This window comes from Triplophysa dalaica, chromosome 15 (genome assembly GCF_015846415.1).
Source record: "Triplophysa dalaica isolate WHDGS20190420 chromosome 15, ASM1584641v1, whole genome shotgun sequence".
NCBI lineage: Eukaryota > Metazoa > Chordata > Actinopteri > Cypriniformes > Nemacheilidae > Triplophysa > Triplophysa dalaica.
Window position 1 is genome coordinate 18404046 of NC_079556.1, and position 20187 is coordinate 18424232.

A 20187-nucleotide genomic window follows, 5' to 3' on the forward strand; every position below is an offset into this window, starting at 1 on the left:
TACGTCATTTCCTGCGTCCTTTTGCGTATTTGATATTGCGGTCTTTCCGGTTCTCACTATATAAAAGCAAGGTAATAAGGGTGATTGATTATATCAATGCTGTTTTCTAAATATGAACTATTTAAATCTGTCGTTCAGACGTATTGGTTTTTTATTAATGCATCGTATGTCAGTGCTGTGTGTTGGTATTAGGTCTGTATCTGTTGTTATGTGTTTGTTCTGCATCGAAGGAGCTTTTTAATTCAATATAAAACATTTTAGCTTTAACTTACATTGTCTTTTGATGAGCACATATTAATGGTGCTCTCGTTTGTTTTAATTCTATGTCTGCATTGTTAACAATAGAAATGTATGACCACAATAACAGAACTGATGTCTTATCACACTTTCCCTGCAGCTTGTGTTGCAGACGTGTTTTTGGCGGATGCAAAGTGATCGAGTCAAGTTTATTACAAATCCTCTTGCCATTTATTTTGGATTTAATATTATACGTCTCAGACCATTTTCTTACCTCAAATACGTGGACGTGTCTCTATAGCACCTTGGACAATTTTACAGTGTTGCAAAAAGCAGTTTTACAGCACATACATTTTTTGTAAATACATTATGGAAAACAAAAAGTTATGAAATATATAGAGTTTATTTATTTTTCAATTTTAACAAAGTCAGAACAACACTGATTTAAATGCATCTCTTTTATCTTCCCAGTACTGGAGGAACATGATCGAGATACTCCGCACCAAATAACTGCTTAGAGAGATCACAGTTGGAGGTCTAAGTTGGAGTCTAAAGATGATCTGATGGACAGCCGCTTTTTGCTGACCTCCATCTTTTGTTCAGTCTTGTGGGCTTTCTTCTGGGAGGTGAGCTGGAAGAAAAGCAAGGAAAATCAACTTGAAGAATGGCTCCAGGGACTCCGCCTCTCCGAATACATGTATTTGTTTGAAGGTCCGTTTTACGCCATGATCATATTTGAGTCACAACAATTGAATAACAAAAAATGTTTTAGATTTTTAAAAATACAGTAGTCCTGCAAGCAATATGTGTATAATGTGCGTTTGCTTTCTATATGTATACTAGATGTTCAGACTCTGGAGGAGCTGAGTTTGAGTGTGCTATCTCGACTTGAGGAGGTGGTAAAGGAGAAGCATCGCTGGAGGGAGATCACTGAGGCACATGTACAGCTCCTCAGAGACTTTGCCTTCCAGGAGTGGCTTTGTTCCCAGAGCTTGGAGCACTATTACCACACGTGAGTTCAAAACAAGAAGCCAGAATATGCTGCAGGGTTTTCTAAGTATCCTCTTTTACAATCTTAGACAGGGAAAAGTATTTATTCCCAAAAGGCAATAGCTGTATGAACATTTATTTTGCATCAAGTCCGCGTTTAACACCATTAATGAGTGCCCCACCTACAGAGAGATGTATGTGGATCAAGACTAGCATTGACTTCATAATTGTGACAGAAAAAAACATCTAACTGTTATGTTTAGAAACCCTAACATGATACTTAAACTCCGAGGCCATTTTGCTTTGTGTCAAAATACCTGAAATAAAGAGGTTTCAACTCAAACCTGTTTTCTTAACGCTACGGCGAGGATAGCATGTTTTCTGTAGATGTCAATATATCAGTAAAATGAATACACAGAGGCATCGCCGTAGCCATGGTTTGTAAATTAGTGAGGTCTGTGGTGAGATGTCAATAATTATACCTTAATATTACCAATAAATGCTTTGAATCCTTCAACTTCAATAAATATAAATAATAATGAAGTTAATACAAATGATAAGCTTATTGCTATAAACAGGTCTTCATACTGTGGCTAGTGGTTTTCCAAATTACAGACTGGTCCTACTCCACCAGCATCTGTCTGGTAAGGGAGACGAGCGCTCTAATGAGGATGCTAAGCGTCTGCCGCTAGAGCAACCCTTGAAGTCGGGGAGTCCGGTTTACTTTCTCTTGTCGGTCTCCGTTACACTAGCCACCCAGCATTTTCACTGTCAACAATTTTGTTCTTGGGAAATTATTTTATGTCTAAAGTCGACAATGGCTTGCTGTGAAAGTATAACGAAAATGTTCTCATACGCAACTCCCCACTATATTAACTTCCTAAAGTGTGTGATTACGTGAAAACCGGTATGCAAGTGTGTCATTATGGGTATGCAGTGTGGCACTCACTCACAATCAGATGACGCCGCAAGCCTCCCGTATCAAGTGAAATTAATCCATCTTTTACACCAATGACAAAAATTACTTTGTAAACGGTATAGACTTAATTATACACGTGTAACGCAGACACTCAGAAGCGTTTTAAAATTCTGAATATTCATTCAGAGCTTCGCATTTTATTTTTGAACATAAAAAATGACAGACGTCTGCACATAGCCTGTAAAGTGATCTTCGCAAACATAGGGGACTGTCTTAATCTTTCAAGTCTTCACTCTGAATATATTTGGGAAAACCATCTGTTGTTAAAACCAAAAACGCTCAAGTTGTGAAGAGCCTGTAGTCAAAAAGGGAAAGTGACAGTATCTGTACTCTAGCACATCAACTCATCTTTTCCTATTTAAAATATTCTTTGTATCTTTGCAGTTTAAAGACACTGGGCTGCACTAACCTGGATGATCTGGCGCAGTTTGACAGCCAGCTTCAACTCTCTCTGGCAGCTTGGGGCTATTACTACGAAGATTACATCAAACTGTCCACAGGTGTCAGGGTTCTTCAGGCATCCAAGGAAAGCAGAGACCTGGACTACGAGATTCAGCTGGTGTGCAGCCTTGCTGAAAGACGACTGAATGAGAAGTGGTCTTTTGGTAAGTGTCATACTTATATATTTTTTATGTTATGTTATATGTATTATATATTATATTGTAATTTATTAACATTTACTAAGAGTAAAATAATACTGTTATTGTATTACACTGGCACTTATTAAAGCAATAAGCCCAAGGAAGCAGTGGGTTACAGTGCATTTTATAACAGCTAAGGGCATTTCGCGTCATACCTTAAACCCCCTTAGCTGTTATAAAATGCACTGTAACCCATTGCTTCGCGGGGCTTATTGCTTTTATAAAATGGTTATTACATATGCGTAGCAAGGTTTCATAAAATAAAGTACATTTTAATTTTAACATTTTAATTTGCAATTTTGTTTTAATATGTCACTTCTCAGCTGGAGCGCTGATATTTGGCTGTACCGTTGCCCTGTGCTTTCTAATAAGGGACCTCATGTTTTACGTGATTGGTGAGTTTTTATTTCCATTTATTTGTCTCATTAACTTCTTTTCCATACAACAAACATACTCGGCTTTGTTTACCAAATACACCAGGTCCTTTTGAGATGTTGTTCGTGAATCAGTTTACAATTATTCCAACAACTTTTTACCTTGGACATGTTTTTGTGTTTATCTACTTGCGGTTGGGTTATCGATAATAATGAATTTAATGCATTTTAAACATTAAAGGGTAACTTTTAACACTACTCTACTCTCTAGGTGGAATAACCGTTTCCATCATCGCATTCGTCTTCACTATTAAGTTCCTGTGTGAACTTGCTGCTCGTGTGGTCAGCTTCTTACAAAATGACGATCCTGCCCGAAATGGGGACCGCAGTATCTATGACTATGTGCGGGGAAACTATCTGGACCCACGCTCTTGCAAGGTTTCCTGGGATTGGAAGGAGCCACAGGAAGTGGGCCAAACCATGAGTTTCCGTGTACAGGTAACCAAGCTTTTTAAGCCACATGTGAGAGCATTTTTGAGTTCATCACACTCTTTACTGACTATTCAGTAACTGCTTATTTTATCCAATGTGTCAATTCAAATGCCTACAGTGTGTGTATGGAGATTTATTAATTATTTAAAATCTCCTTTTAAGCTTTTCTACAAGAATGGCCAGCCGTTTCCAGCGCACAGGCCTGTGGGATTGAGGGTAAACATCACTCACATAGAGCTGGCTTTGGAAGTCCCCGTCACCCATGAGGTTCTTCTAGAGCCCGAGACCAATGTAGTCAAAGTGGCCTTTACTGTGCGTAAGGCTGGACGCTATGAGATAGCTGTCAAACTTGGAGGCCTCAATGTCGCCTACAGTCCTTACTACAAGATATTCCAACCAGGTAAAATGCTCTTCTCTCCATAGATATGCATAATAGATAGAATAGATAGGAAATGTATAATTCCTTGCGTCTGTAATAACATGTTACTAAAGGAATTAATAGCTTTTTTGTGATAATGTTTTAGAATACAAGGGAGATGGAAAGAAAACAGTGAAGAGTGACACATTTTTTTACGGCATCCCATTGCTGTGGTGCTCCTAAATTAGCATTTGTGGAGTGTCTCTCATCCAAATCTGTTTTAAACACCTCTACGAACTGCATATTGTACTACTGTACTACATACACTGCAGGGTGCTATGCTACAATACTGTAATTAAGCCACAATACAAAAAAGTATTAAGATAACATTGCAATATATTGGGATCCCCATTTGCAGTGTTTCTCACAGCTGTGAAATACACTTTTGATGTTACCCGTCTCAATTGAGTGTCACAAAATGATTTACTTTGGAGAAAGCCAACCCAATCTCATAGGAATTTGTACATGTTGTATGAGGTGGCTAATTTATACGACGAGAATATTATAAAACGCAGAATTATTCGAAAAAAGCAATAGTGAAGCCCCACCCCTAATCCTAACGCCACTGGTGCGAAAGCAAATTGTGTTACAAATAAGTTTGTATGATTTCATATGAATTATCTACTCCTTAATTACATACGAATTCCCATGAGGATGTGTTGTAGAAAGAACTGCCTCCTTACAGAAAGTTCCAGTGTAACTGTGGTTCTGTCTTTCAGGGCTTTCAGAAATAAGCTGTATGTTAACATTTCACGAATCGGATGCATGTCTTGCAGGTACAGTGGTGCCATCCAAAACAAAGATAGCGTATCATTTCTCCACAATAGTGCTGACCTATGGCCAGCAACACACGCTGCAAATAGAACCACGGGACGAGTATGGCAACCCCACCAGTAACACAGTCTCACTCATGGATGAGGTCAATTACAGTGTGCAAGTCCACTCGGTAAGAGCACTTATGGCACACCCAGAGTTTATAGCTATAATAAAGCGAGGTGATTTTCAATTCTGTGCATCCTTTACACATTCGCTGAATAGTCAGGAAAAGTAAGTGTTCTCACAATTTATGTCATGTAAATGTTTCTTCCTGAAGCAGAGCATGAAGATACGAACCTAAACAGATTTATAGGTTTGCGTTTTAGTGGAAGCTTGAATAACGTTGCTAGTTTAGTTCCAACATTTAATTTATGTTCCTGCAGCTGGGCCCAGGAGAGGAGGAGAGCTCCGAGGATTACTACAACACATCTGTATCATTAAATAAGCCACAGTGTCAGGTTCTGATGAAGCTCACATTCAGGAAGAAAGGCTGCTTTAGAGCATGTATTTCGTACAAGGACCTGCCCCTTAGCAATGGCGAGTTTGATATCATTGTACTCAGTGGTAAGTTACATTTTTTTTGTGGAGGACAGATTTTCCTCATACCATTTTCTGTATTATTTCATGCAACTAAATAACTTCAACTGTATGGTGCATGTTGTTAATTATTCGTTCTCGGTGTACTAATGTATCATTATGCTGTAACAAGGACACCTTGTAATAAAATGTAACTAACATATATGCTCTCAAATGTTTAGCGGCTTGATAATAGTCAGGGGTTAAATTGGGCCGGGGCTGTCCGGGGCGGAGCCCTTGCACATCTAGGCTGACCGTCTCGCTATGCTCCCCGCATGTGTGTGGCTCTTCTGGTGTTCTGGAGCACACTTGCATTTATAACTGCGGAAAAAGCAGATATGCAACATAGTAACCCAACTCACAGTCACACATAAACCACGTGCGTGCAGAAATCATTTCCTGCATTCCAATCCGGAGTGATCATGCCCTACTCTCTTCGAAGAATAAAGCTCTTAATGTGAAAGATCTGATGGGAAAAACGCAGTTTAACATTTAAAATTCATTTGGCAAAAGGATCAACGTCATTTTCTCTTTATTTGGAGTGACTTTTTGTATGGTGTCCCCTTCCTGAAGGTCCCTTCGGAGGGAGATTTATTCTGTTTGGAAAGCATCAATGAACAACGTTGCTAGCCTCTACGTGCACTTGTGTTTCCTTTCTGTAGGGCCCGGCCTATTTGCGAGTTGTAGACATGATGCGCGCTGATGTTTCTAGTCCGGTGCGCACTTTCGTTTTAACATTTCGAATCATAATGAGCTGTTTGTGAAGAAAGGTTTGACTTCCAAATGATGTCATTTTAATCAAATTTGAGCATTTAAAGCGGTTTGTTCATGGTGTGTGTGGCAGGAACGATGCACAAGTTAATGGGTCATCTCAAACATTGTGAGTGTTATATCTTGTTTTGACAGAATAATACTGGAAATACACACAATTCTGTGGACATTAATAAACAAAGGTATTTGAAATTGACACAAAGAAAGCGCACAGGCCTACAGAAAGATTTCATTCTTATCACATGTTGCTTTGTAAACTTCTGGCATCTACAATGAGATTGATCAGCATTTTATTGTTCATAGCAAATGTCTCCATCAACTTTTATTTTACAGTTTGTGAATTTAATAAGATTATAAACTTTTTATACGCACCCCTCAAAATCCCAATTTAACCCCTGATTGTCGGTACAAACTATAGGTATAATCTATATATTACTAACCTACCATAACAATTATAGACCCTTCATATCTTTGTAAGCAGGCAAACTTACAAAATGAGTAGGGGATCAAATAATTATTTCCTTCACTGTACCTATAAATAATAGGTAAAATCAGACAAACTGATAATGAAATGGTCTCTTTATTTTCTCTTAGGATGTAAGAACCTAGCATTTGTAGCAACTTTTAATAGTCTTTCCAAGGCTTTGAAAAAAGTTTATGTAGGAATTTGACCCTTTCCACATATACTATAGTCTGAAATATTTAATGTAATCTTTGTAATTATGTGAGGTTTGTAATAATATAGCATAAGCATATGTTTTTTTTGTTCATTTACATATAGCAGTAGCAGTGTAAATGAATGAACACAGTTAAATCATTTGTATAATCATCTTTATTATGTATCAGAAAACGAGAAGAACTGTGTGGAGAAAAACGTGTCTACCCCAGGTATCAGCATCTGCTTTGAGACTTACCTCTACAACATTGGCAACTACAGTAGTTGTCCATGGCAGTTCCCAGCATCCTCCCAGCTGGCCCCACAGAGACGGCCCTCTATGGGCGAAGAAGAGGAGGAACAGGACTCCACAGCAGAGGGTCAGTCAGAGAAGATCAAGAAACCAAAAAAAGTTTACTGCTATATTTCACCAAAGGTAAAGAAATTCCAGATAAATTGTTTTATGAAAGTGGTTATGTTTTTTAATATTTAGATACCGACATTTATCCCATATTTATATACGTTTTTTAGCAATTCTCTGTAAAGGAGTTTTACCTGAAAATTATTCCCTGGCGCCTTTTCACCTTTCGTGTGTGTCCTGGAACTAAGGTTAGACATTGAGTCTTAACATTGCTTACTACCTACAGTGAGTCTTTGAAGTCAACTTGAAAAATGTATTCTGTTTGAATTCTCAATTTTTATATTATGTTTGTTTATCCAAATATTATTTTTGATCAAAGTTTAATGATTGCTTTTACTTTGTCATACCATTTGTATTATTCCTTAAATCAGATGTGTGTAATAGTGCATGCACTGTGAAACCTCTTTATTTCTTATGCTCTTACCTCTCCTTATTTTCCGGAAATAATTCAATTTAGTTTTTTCTGCTTTTCTGGGTTTAGTCAAAAAAATAATTGCTGCCTTGTGTATTCTTCCCAAAGGTTTCTGATTTCTTTCTTTCTGTTGTCCTCCACAGTTCACATACCATGGGCCAGACCCTGTACACAAGTACTTGACACTGGTGGTGGATGATGGGATTCAGCCTCCAGTAGAGCTCAGCTGTAAGGACAGGAACATCATGGCTGCCACCTTTATACGGTTTCTTCACAAGAACATTGGTAAGTTTGAGTCCTGTTGTGTGTGAATTCACACGTTCATACGTGGTTGTGTATATTTTATTGTTTTCCATGTGCTTGCAGGAGGATCAGAGACTTTTCAGGATAAGGTGAACTTTTTTCAGAGAGAGCTGAGAAACATTCACTCCAAAAGACCTCGTACTAAAACCTGCCTGAAAATCAACCGTCACTCCCTCCTCGATTCGGTGAGTCTGAAATCTCTTCAAAACATTGTCTTTGCTATAATACTGTATGTTTTGTATTTACCTAAATGTAAATCGGTGAGTGAATTATTTTTTTCTTTTTCAGTCTCTGAAGGCCACAAGAAACTTTTCAGTGTCTGATTGGAGTAAGAACTTTGAAGTTGTGTTTCAGGATGAGGAAGGCAAGTTTACTGAATATTACTAATCATTTGACTAAATAGCGGGTGCAGAGATGGATCAGCAAATTCTAAATGACAAATACATGTTTTAAAACATCTTAAATCAGTTCAGCTAATATTGTTTGTGATATTCTGTGTTTTAAATTTTTTTAGAGGTTTACTTAAATTCTGAGTTGTTTGTTTTTAGCTTTGGACTGGGGAGGACCAAGGCGTGAGTGGTTTGAGCTCATCTGTAAAGCTCTGTTTGACACCAGTAACCAGCTCTTTATACGCTTTAGTGACAACAACCAGGGTTTGGTAAGTCACAAAAATCCTACTTGAGTACCAATAAACTGTTTGCAGTGTGGTACTTTCACAGTTAAAAAAGGAGACGAAGACCCTCTAACCTGTATATTAAACTTCTGATAAACCCACTTGGGTATATTTAAACAGATCAGGTTATTTTACATTTAAGATACAGTATAACTAACAATATTTCTCTAAATTAGCTGTAAAGAGATGTAAATCATGTGAACCGCTGCCTTTTATGTGAAGGTGATGTTAAATTGGACGACACACCGCATCTGCCATGTTAATTAAGCAATGAAAAAAAGTGATTAGCAGCTTTTGAGACTGCATTTAAAAACAACGTTAATAGATTTAAAAAAAAAGCCCAGGCCTCAATCATAGTGTACATGAGCGTAATATTTTGTTGTGCTGCCTTGAATTTAGAGAAACATTGTGTAACAATCTGAAGTAAAACTACTTTTTCTGCTTTTCTTATTTCTTGTTTTCTCATTCGTCCTTGATAAAGATAAAATGGTAAAAAAATGCCCATATTGAAGGTTGAGTAACCATTTACAACATTAACTGATAAGGAAAATTTGTCGTCTCTGTACCTTGTTAAAAAAAGAGAATTTTTTGCTTGGGTGTCGATTTCATTTTTCAGCAACATAATATCAACAATATGTTGTTCTTTGTTTTTTGAGCAGGTCCATCCAAATGCTGATCGTTCCCCTCATTTAAGAGGGAAGATGTATGAGTTTGCTGGGCGAGTGGTGGGGAAGTGTCTATATGAGTCAGCTTTAGGTGGGGCCTACAAGCAGCTAGTACGGGCCCGGTTCACCCGTTCCTTCCTGGCCCAGATTATTGGTTTACGGATGAACTACAAGGTAAAAAAATGCTTTGATTCATCAAATTCAAATTCTGCAAATAAACGTGCAGTAAAGCATACACTGATGCATTCAGGTATTAAAATGCAGAAACTTCACTTACGTTTATCATGTAAACCCAAGGCTGGAAATGGAGGGAACACTGAGTCTGTGGAGTACATTTTAAGGGGGGACGGAGTTCCACTTGCAAAACATAGGAATATACTCTATGCACGCAGGGTGATGACATAGGTCCGCAAAAAGCCACTTCCGCTCTCATAGGGCTGAGGTCATTTTTCACCAAGTGATAAGGATATATTTACTGAAAAAACTAATTTCTGTGAACTGACAGCACAACAGCTCCCTATTGTTGAGTGCCTCTGTCATCAAGCCTCAAGTAATGGCAAAAGTTTACTTTTTTATCATATTTGTTGATGTAGCTTGAAACGTATAGCCTGAAGCCTTTCCCCTTTTTTGAGGTCGATGTATGATGTAGTGTTTGGAGAATTTGACTCACGTCATGGACTGTAATCCTGTGTACATCTTGAGTGAAAACATCATTGTTCCTTATGGACGGGGTGTGCATAGAGTCCATTCCATGAAATAACATCTAAACATTGTGGAAATTGCATACCTATATACACTGAGATGTTCCAGCATATTGTTTAAATGTATAAATGCCCCATCTACAGTCACCCCAGTGAGTCTTTGCCCTTTTCGGCACTGTGTGTACTAAAGATGCGCGGATAAGCTAAAATGTCACCCGCATCCGCTGCTTCAAATAAATTATCCACCCACCCGCACGTAAATTTTTCTCTGATATATATATCCGCACCCGACCCAGACCCGATCGTCATTTAAATTACTCAGTAAATTTTCTAGCACTGTCTTTGTCTGTAAATACTTGAATCTAATATTTCGATTTAGCACACACATGATGTACCATATTATAGGTACCAGTCTTATGGCTTTCATATACATACAATGCCTCACAGTCATTGCATATTACATACCCAGTACTTGATTCATCCTTGTTAAACCACTTCGCCAAAACGCTCCCACACGGTACTTTTCTTTCCTACCTTTTATTTTGTTTTTAATTCTGCCTTTTTAAATTTCTCTCGGATCTGTTTTGCCTTCATTTCTTCTTTAAGAAATAGACCGTCCTCTACTGCTGCCACGCGCATATTTCTTTTAAATTACTGCAAATTAACGCCTGATGAAAATTGCATTTAAAACACATTTGTATTTTTAGTAGTGGTGGGCATAGATTAATTTAATATGGCTCATTTGAATTCTGCCGAAGGCATTCAGAATATGTGTGCTACCCAAATAATGACTAAAAGTAAGTCTTTGAGAACGGGTTTCTCAAGCCAGGTGGCGCATTAGACCAGGGGCTCATCTCCTGTTTCCAAAATGCATCACAAACTGCTTGAGAAAGCTGTTCTACTATGATAATTGGTGATGAAAATTAAATTATGTTCAATAAGATGAATTTGTGTTTACTTCCGCATTAGCTAAGGGATGATTTCCGTTTAGGTGGTACTTGAGACTGGAAGAGCTCCTACAGTACATTTACATTTAGTCATTTAGCAGACGCTTTTATCCAAAGCAACTTACAAAGAGTTAGGGAGCAACAAGTGATATGTCATACAGGAGCCATAATACATTAGGTGCCAATACAAAGTTACTGGTTTCAACTAAAGCTAGACCAGTACCTGTTGAGAGAGTGTTTTTTTTAAACCAATTCCGCATTGCACAAGGTGCAAACAACCTTAGTCTTGTCGATGTTTCTATTGGGAAGCTTCTTAAAAATTAATATTCCCTGAAGCAAACCCGGCGGCTTCATAGCTGCATCCATGTTAGCGCGTCACGTTTGATGCGGTTATTTCACAGTAACGTTATGTTGTGTTCAGACCAAACGCGAATGGCGTGTCAAGCGCGAGTGATTTATATGTTAATGCAAAGAGCCAATAGACCTACTTGCTGCGCGAATGAAGCCCTGGTTATGAGATGATGAGGCGGCTTCTGCTTCCGCGAATGACGCGAGTTGAAAAATCTCGTTCTCGCCCCGTACAGTGCAGTTAAGCTGGTATACATCCGTGCTAAAATATCAAGGTGAAAGTCATCATAGCTTGCGTAGTATAGACCCAGCTCCCAACCCAACTTTGAGAATAGATTAACGGCGACATTTTTTTAACGCGCGATAATAGTCTCACTGCGTTAACGGCGTCAACGGCCCACCACTAATTTTTAGAGAAATGTTGTTAATATTGTATATGATATCATCCACCCGCTATTAATCTGAATGTATTTTTTTATTACCCGACCCGCGGATCATCTGCAGCGCCCGCGGATTTAACCGCCATCTGCGCATCACTAGTGTGTACTCATAGGGTTAGAAGTGAATCTTGCATGTAGTAAGGCTCATTCTTTTGTTGTTTTGGCAGTACTTTGAAAGTGACGATGAAGAATTTTACAAAACGAAGGTTTGCTTTATCCTGAACAACGATGTCAGTGAAATGGACTTGGTGTTTGCTGAGGAAAAATACAACAAGTCAGGACAGCTGGAGAAGGTAATGTACATCTATTTGGCCTGGAAATAAAATTGTAGATATTGGTTAAACAATACTTAACATTATTTGTCATGACTGATCGCCCCGACATAATGTTTTCTGAATGAGGTACATGAGCTTCTGGCAAAGTTACAGGCTTTGAGTACATTTCACACATCCAGTGCCAGGATAATGCTTGGAATGGTATAGCTAATGCATGATTTGAGAAAGACTAGGACCCAGAACATTCAAAATGTTGCCTGTTTTTAAAGTAATTATTCAGAGATCGGAGAGGAAGCGCGATCTAGCCATGCTAAATGAACAAAGCACCAGTTTACTGCTGCACCTGAATCACTACTCAAACCAAAGATTGTACGTTATTTGAACTCTGAATCTCCTATATTACTTGAAGAACCCCTAATCTTTATTTACAGGCTATGAACAATTCTGTAAAGACGTAACTGCAGTTTGCTACTGTGAAAGTGAGATCTACACAGGGCCAAGGTTATGGGGTTATAAAAATGAAATGGTTGGTGTTTTCACAAGGGTGTTTTCTTCCGAATTGTGACACATCTGAGTGAAACAGGTTCTGGAATGACAGAGCTTTGATTTCGTCTTTTAGGAGTTGATTGGCTGACCTTTAAAAGTTGGAAGTCTGGCCATTGGATGGTCAATAATATTGTTTCATTCTCATGCTAAGACATATGACAAGCAGAAAAGAGACAACGTGAGTTTAAAGGGAGGTTCATGTTTGTGATGAACGATTATACGGATAAATCATTTATAATCAACACTGCAATATTCCATAGAAAATAAGAATTGTTGGTCAGAATTGAATTTAAGATAATCACATCCCAACCTACAGAGATCAATGCTCACATATGTTTAAGGAGCAAATGGAGCAGTCAAAAATGTAGGACTTGAATATCAGAATATTATTGTAGAACTACGTATAATCATTACGTGATTACAGAATTTATTTAGTTTTATCATTTATTTTTCACACCTACATGTAAAATAAAGTTAGGCTCTTTTTGCATGTGCAACTTGAAAAACTGATAAAATTGCACATAGTTTCATTAAAGAATCGTTGTGCTACATGCATGTTTTCCACCAAAACATGGATGTTATACTATGAATACTTGCTATGGAGACTTCACTGAAGCAATACCGTCTGTATTCATGACTGGAACACCGTTTTATAAGGAATGTATAGCCTTGTTATAATTTTCCAAGTTTTGAATTGGACTGCTCACCAAAATTTGTTTAACTGTTGATAGACGTGACCCGAGTCACTTACTGTTCTTTCTCCTTGTCACCTTGACCTTACTAATGGGTGCTTTGGGCAGGCTATAGAGGTAACAAGCTAACATAGATATTGATGTGTTGTGGGGGAGTTTAGATACAAATGTCTACGCATGAAAATGTGAAGGAGGTAGAAATCAACCAGGCAAACCTTGAGCCCCTGGTCTAACCTTTTTACTATGTGGATGTGTTTAAAAGAGTGTCATTACTTTACAGGTGGTGGAATTGATATCTGGTGGTGCTCAGATTGCTGTGACCAATGAGAATAAAATTCACTATTTGAACCTGCTGGCCCAATATAGACTAGCCAGTCAAGTGCGAGATGAAGTAGAGCACTTTCTGAAAGGTAAGAACCCATAATTGAAGGATTCTTTGAGACTATTTTTCCTGTTCTCTGAGAAGTCTTGAGCAAAATTGAATCTTCTTTCAGGTTTGAATGAACTTGTACCAGAAAACCTTTTGGCTATTTTTGATGAGAATGAACTGGAGGTAAAACAAATTCTTGTACACATTCTCTATGAAATGTTGATGTTAAAATTTAAGCATGATATGTGACTGTTCTCTCCTGTTTTTAGTTGTTAATGTGTGGTACAGGAGACATTAATGTGCAGGACTTCAAAGCTCATGCCATTATTGTTGGAGGGTCGTGGCACTTCAGAGAAAAGGTAAGTGACAGGCATTTTATAATGTCGTAAATTGGTCCCATATATCAGCTGGAGGCTAGCTCACCGTTCAGGAACTTTTTAACCAAGGGTTAATACAAGTCTCTACTGTTTAGGTGATGAAGTGGTTCTGGGCAGTTGTGTCGTCCTTCACACAGGAAGAGTTGGCACGTTTGTTGCAGTTCACTACTGGCTCTTCACAACTCCCACCCGGTGGCTTTAACACACTTTGCCCATCCTTCCAGATCATAGCAGCTCCCACACACAGTACGCTGCCCACCGCACATACCTGGTAAGCACACATGTATGCACTCCAAACATAAATCTTTCTAAAGAAAGATTTAAAGCATGGTTGGGCATGAGTCACTGTCCTGCAGATTTTTTCCAACTAGCTCCAACACACCTGCCTTGAAGTTTTCATTTATAAATGTAATGTGGTTTGACCGTGATTTATCTTAAAATAAATCAATTTTCTTGACATGGTAAAAATTTTTGTATACAAATCTTTAGTAAATCACTTTGGCTTAAAGGGTCTGCAAATGTAATGGAAATGTACCATTTAAAGTTTAGAATAGGGTTGCACAGGTATGTAAATTTTGGCTGATAATGATAATTCTTAAACATTGGTAGTCGATAACCAATATATTTGCCGATATACAGTATGTAAATATTAATATCAAATATCAAACAAGGTCTTTAAAATCATGTACCAAGACTACTTTAACCTAGTTTGCGATTCTTTAACCTTCAAACTTTTCTGGTTTACTTTTTATTTAATAAACAAATTACATCTGTTCTTCTAGAGCAACCCAGAAACATGTTCTTAATAGCCACGTGTCTAACAGGTCTCAAGACAAAAAGCATTCATACAGTCTGATTCAAGCAATATGCTTTTGTTCCTATAATTTACACATTCATAAATGCTGTGTCTACATAATGTACCTACCTACATCAACAATGTTTTGTTAATAGCAGTATGTGAATGATCATGACAGAAAGATTGTACTGTACAGTGGTGTGCAGCTGAAGAAGTTTAACAAGAGGAAATGATTTATGATCTATCAGCTATAATATATCGGCCTAAATATATCGGCCGATACCAATATGTCTGATAATTTATCGTGCATCCCTAGTTTAGAAACAAAGTATTTGCATCTCTTTGAGTTTTGTAAGTAATCATCTCTGACCCTTGTATGAAACGCTTTTGGGCTTGCTGTTTAGGCTTAACGTACTTTATAAAGTAGTCAGTTGCAGATATTTGAGATATGTGATTTTTTTTGCTTTATCAAATATAAAACATTTGGCGTTTGGGATTTATTTGGGACTTTATGCTTACTTTTTGTTCTTGTTAACTTTTTTCTGTCAAGACCTTCCAACACTATCACTTTCAAATACCATCAGTGGCTCTTTCTTGTTCTAATGTTCCGCTTAGATTTTGCCTGTTCTTAAAGTGATGGTCCCCCCCTAAAATTAAATGTCGGTCATCATTAACTCAGCCTCTTGTCATTTCAATCCTGTGTAACTTGGAACTGCAGAACACAAAATAAGTTATTTAAAAAAAAATGTTGGTAACCGAACAACAGCGGTACCCATTTACTTGGATTGGCTTTAAATTGGTTCAATTTAACATTTTAAGACAGACACAAGTTAAAAGTACAATAAGACAACATGACAATCTTCAAAGGTGATTTTTGCTTTCCAATATGCAAGGGATAATCCACAGCTAGCTGTGTGTTAGATTTTAATGCAAACCTTCCAACCAATCAAAATCGAGTATATATATATAACCATCGGACTCAAACTTTTTCATGCTATTGCCGATATGCCATTGGTGTTAGTAATATTTTGTTTTGTTTTTTTGTTCGTTTTTTGAGATGCATAGTAATTCAAATATAAAGAAAACTATTTTATTTTACTTTTTTAATGAAGCCATTTCAAGTGCATTGAAAAAAAATCGGTTTCGGTCCAGATTTTTTTTCGATGCATCACTTATAGTAATAAAAGGGTTTATTATATCAAACGTTTGAAATATTGCTGTCAAATATTTCATGAAACTACAAGAACCACCTGTATTAAGTGATTGTCTTGAAAATCTGTTTTAATTAAATGTTGTAATCCAACAAAACAGGAAAACATCTCGGAGGGTTTTGTATCGTCACTGAAATTTTGATGAAAAAACATAAATTTGTTTGTTTACAGATTATAAAATGTGATTTAGTTGTTAGCTAAATTAACAGGATAATTCTTTAAAATTAATCTGAATTTTATAGGAAAGGCAGACTAACTGTTCTGCTTGTCAGAAATGCTACAAACACAGACAATTACAGTGATAAAGTATACAGCAGTTTTATTTAGATTTTAGGAAATCTGTTTGAATTCATGTTTACCTTGTTCTCTATCTCCTGTCCTGTCCAGTTTTAACCAGCTGTGCCTCCCAACATACGACTCCTATGAGGAGCTTCACAAGCTGCTGAAGCTGGCGATTAGTGAGGGGAGCGAAGGCTTTGGGATGCTCTGAACATCTGTCCACACTTTATGGACATCTCACTCCAGTGTATTCTTCAAAGCTAGGACTCTGATCATAAAATTCCTCTGGAAGGATTCAAAAGTTGTGTATATATGTATTTTTAAAAAAAATAAGTTTTTCATTTCTGTTGCCTCTTGCCATGTTCAGGCATAAATAAATGGCCAAACTTCGAGTCAAGATGCTTGTATTGCATTTGGCTTAAACAGATGGATTTCTTTTATGGAACATATTAGACTGAGATTTTTTTGAATGACTGCATACCCCCTTTGGCCTTAACTGTTAAAGAATATATATTTATTGCTTATTTGTTTTGTTTATACATTATATGCATCTTTTCTTTGTAATTGATAATTTTATATATTTGACAAAGGGACCTTAGACACGTTATCACTGCTCATAACTGTTAATCTCAAAAATGTTGATTCGGTTCTGGGGATTTACATTCCAGAATTAATTGTTTGTTTTAGCTGATTTCTGTAGGTTTATTTGCCCTGTGCTTTTCTCATTAAGCCCCATTATGTTCAGGTGGACTTTTGTTAGACATTTAACTTATGAAAAACATATTAAACAAACAATTATACTAAAAAGGTCATGTGCATTTAAAAAACCTTCAAGTATTAATTCAACAAAATTTATCAAAAATCTTTTAAAATCTGTGTTATTTTCTGTTATTTTGACATCCACAGTATGTACTAATGTTTTCATGACTAGTAAAAAAGGTTGGTTACTGTTGGTTAATATCCGTTAACAGATACTGTATATGGTTAATACTTGTTTTATTAACAGAGCCTATGGCAATACTGTAAGGGATGTTAAAATCTGGAAGGGTAGTTTTGTGACCAATACAAACCATTTGCAGGGACAGGAAGTAATGCTGAAGCAACGACTACCCTAATTTTATTCTGTGCTCTTGCTTTTGTCCTGGTCGTTACGTTCTATGTATATAATGTAACATACTGTATTTGGATTTGAATTTAAAATATTATTTTTCTTTTTCATTAGGTTAGCCTTTTTCAGACTGAACATTGTGTGTAGATGACTACACTTTATCAGTTATTTATGAAACAAAAATTAAACGGCAGCAAAGCTATCGAAGTGGTGTTTTAATCCATATCATCCATTTTATCGTTTAAAATTAATTTGTTTCATTTATCTAGATATCATGTAACAGTAATTAAGTCTTACAAAAGTTAATTTTTTACATTTGGACTATATTTGCAGTTACTTTGTACACAGAAATGTATCTTTTATTTTATTGCTTCTTTGCTATACTAAAAAAATGCTGGGTTATTTTCAAGGCATGGTGGAACGAAACTAAACGTGGTTTAAATTACACTGAAAAAATGATCATGTGCCTTTAGATTTTATTCAAATGAATTATTAAAATAAGGTAAAAATCTGGAGAATAAAACCCACTGATTTTGGTTGTTAAGATTCATATCAGAATTTTTTTTTTGAGTAATTTCAATTGAACAAATTAAATCCAACTTCATTTTATTATGTTAAACCCATTTAAATTGGTCAAATTAAGTTTACATTTACTTAGTATTGAGACTACATAAGTTTTAGATCTGACTACCTTGGCAGTTGATCTGTAGTTCCCAGCATGCTTTGTATCTGACTGCATTAGGAGATTCATTTTTAACATTAACTGTCATTTTAAGTGCTTTTCAGTAAAAAGTGTTCGTGTTTTTGTTGATTTATCTTTGAGATTTAAGAAATTTATGGAATTATTTTTAAGTCTGGGTTTATTAAGTTGTTAACGTTGTTCAGGTGAGCAATGCTTGTACCTAGGCTGAGGGAGGCATGATAATAGTCTTGTAGCGTATAATTGAACTTATTGAGCAGTATCTGTGCTAATGCCAGTACAGAGACCACCTGCCTCGTCTTACTTGACAATCTTATCTTGTAAAAAAGATGTTTATTTTAATATGAAAGCAATTGATCCGTAAAGTTTGAGTAAGAGACATTTTTTTTGTTTAAGTAAAATTGACTTGATGTATTTAATAAGTAGAATTTACTTAATTCTGGTTAGTAAATTGTACTTGAATAATAGCAGTACATTTTACTTAACCAAATTTTGTGCAAGGATTTTAAGTAAAATCGATTATATATTTTTTCAGTGTTGGCCCCGAAAATCAAATGTTCATATTTGACCCAGTGAGGACCTACGTTTTTCGTTGAAAGAAACCAGAATAGGTAAATTTGAATTTATAACCCAGCTGTTGGATCCGCCCCATTTTGACACAATCATGGGTTGAAAGTCACCCAGCGAATAACCCAGAGTGTGGTCGATGATAGTAATATTATTATTTAATATTTATAGGGTGATACATAAAGTGTGAGATCACATGCAATGAATGAATTATTGTGAATGAGTGTTTGTACCAAAGGGGAATCTGAACCAAAATCTTGGGGGTGAAAACAGAAACTCAAATTAGAGAGGGTGGGAACTAACCATTAAATAGCCTAAACATTCCTTGTGATCTGATCATTCAATTGATCTTCAGATCATTGGAAAAGAATAGGTCACAACTGCTCTGCACAGGAATTAAGCAAGACTCTCTATGTTATCAGGTGTTTTCTTATCAAATTCACTTTCTGCCCACAGGTGATATTCCTATAATCCTGAGTATCAATCCTCATCAAATTATTAAATGCTTGTGTCTAGTCCATTTTATATCTCCTTGGAATTTCTTATAAATTTAAGTTGAGAACTGTACCACTGTCTTTGTAATGTTCTGTAATGTTGCTAATTTGTTGCCTTTATAATATCAGATATCCTCCATATTTGTTTTTGTTCAGATGTCATGTTTGATCATGCAAGTTTCTTCAAGATCTCGTTCCACTCATTACTATCTGGTCTGCCTGAATAATCACTTCTGTGCACTCTGAGAATTCTAATGTTAAAAATCGGTCCTTATGTTTTTTCTTTTGAAAATCTGTTACGATTTGAAAAAAAAAATGTCGTCCCCCAAGCCTAACCTGCATGTTTTTGACTGTGTGAGGAAACCCATGCTAACCCCACACATAAAGGCATCCTGGCACAGTCTCGAACCAGGAATCATCTTTTTGTGAGACAAAAAGAAACGAATCTGGAGCCTGGAGATTGATGAGAAAAGCAGTCAATGTTTAGAATGAAATTATTGTTTCATACGTACAATTTAGCAACATGTGCAAAGCTTTGATCTTTTAGTTTGCTATAGGTATTTGATTTCACGAGTTGTTGATCAGCATAATGTACTTTGCCCCCTTGATTACAATGAACATAGTCAAACATAAGATAAAGATTTTGCAAGAAAATCCCCCCAAAATAGGCCTACTGTAAAAAAAACTGCATCTACGGCTTGTGAATTCCATAAGCATTGAAAAGTGTACAGTTTGCACAATTTTGTAACATTTTATCTGGCAATGTTATGATTCATGATTACGTCTTGAGTTTTATTTTAAACCCTAAAAAACCTAAATGACATAGACAATGAAATACATTTTTGTTAGCATGAAAATAAAACATTTGTAAATGATTTATATAGCGTTTTCACAATTTGAATTGTTGCAAACA

General features: G+C 36.5%; 1 protein-coding gene across 1 annotated transcript; it reads left to right on the forward strand.

Moving 5' to 3' along the window:
* Window positions 1–3: 3 nt before the first annotated feature.
* arel1 (apoptosis resistant E3 ubiquitin protein ligase 1) lies at window positions 4–17715 on the forward strand. Its single transcript, XM_056767458.1, has 22 exons — window positions 4–71; window positions 709–948; window positions 1081–1249; window positions 2591–2811; window positions 3171–3242; window positions 3493–3719; window positions 3876–4113; window positions 4908–5077; window positions 5331–5511; window positions 7141–7385; window positions 7481–7558; window positions 7926–8067; window positions 8149–8270; window positions 8374–8449; window positions 8634–8743; window positions 9418–9597; window positions 12027–12152; window positions 13653–13782; window positions 13867–13925; window positions 14012–14101; window positions 14215–14390; window positions 16514–17715. The coding sequence occupies exons 2-22, from the start codon at window positions 801–803 to the stop codon at window positions 16614–16616; spliced, it is 3063 nt and encodes a 1020-aa protein (XP_056623436.1). The 5' UTR covers window positions 4–71; window positions 709–800; the 3' UTR covers window positions 16617–17715.
* Window positions 17716–20187: the final 2472 nt, after the last annotated feature.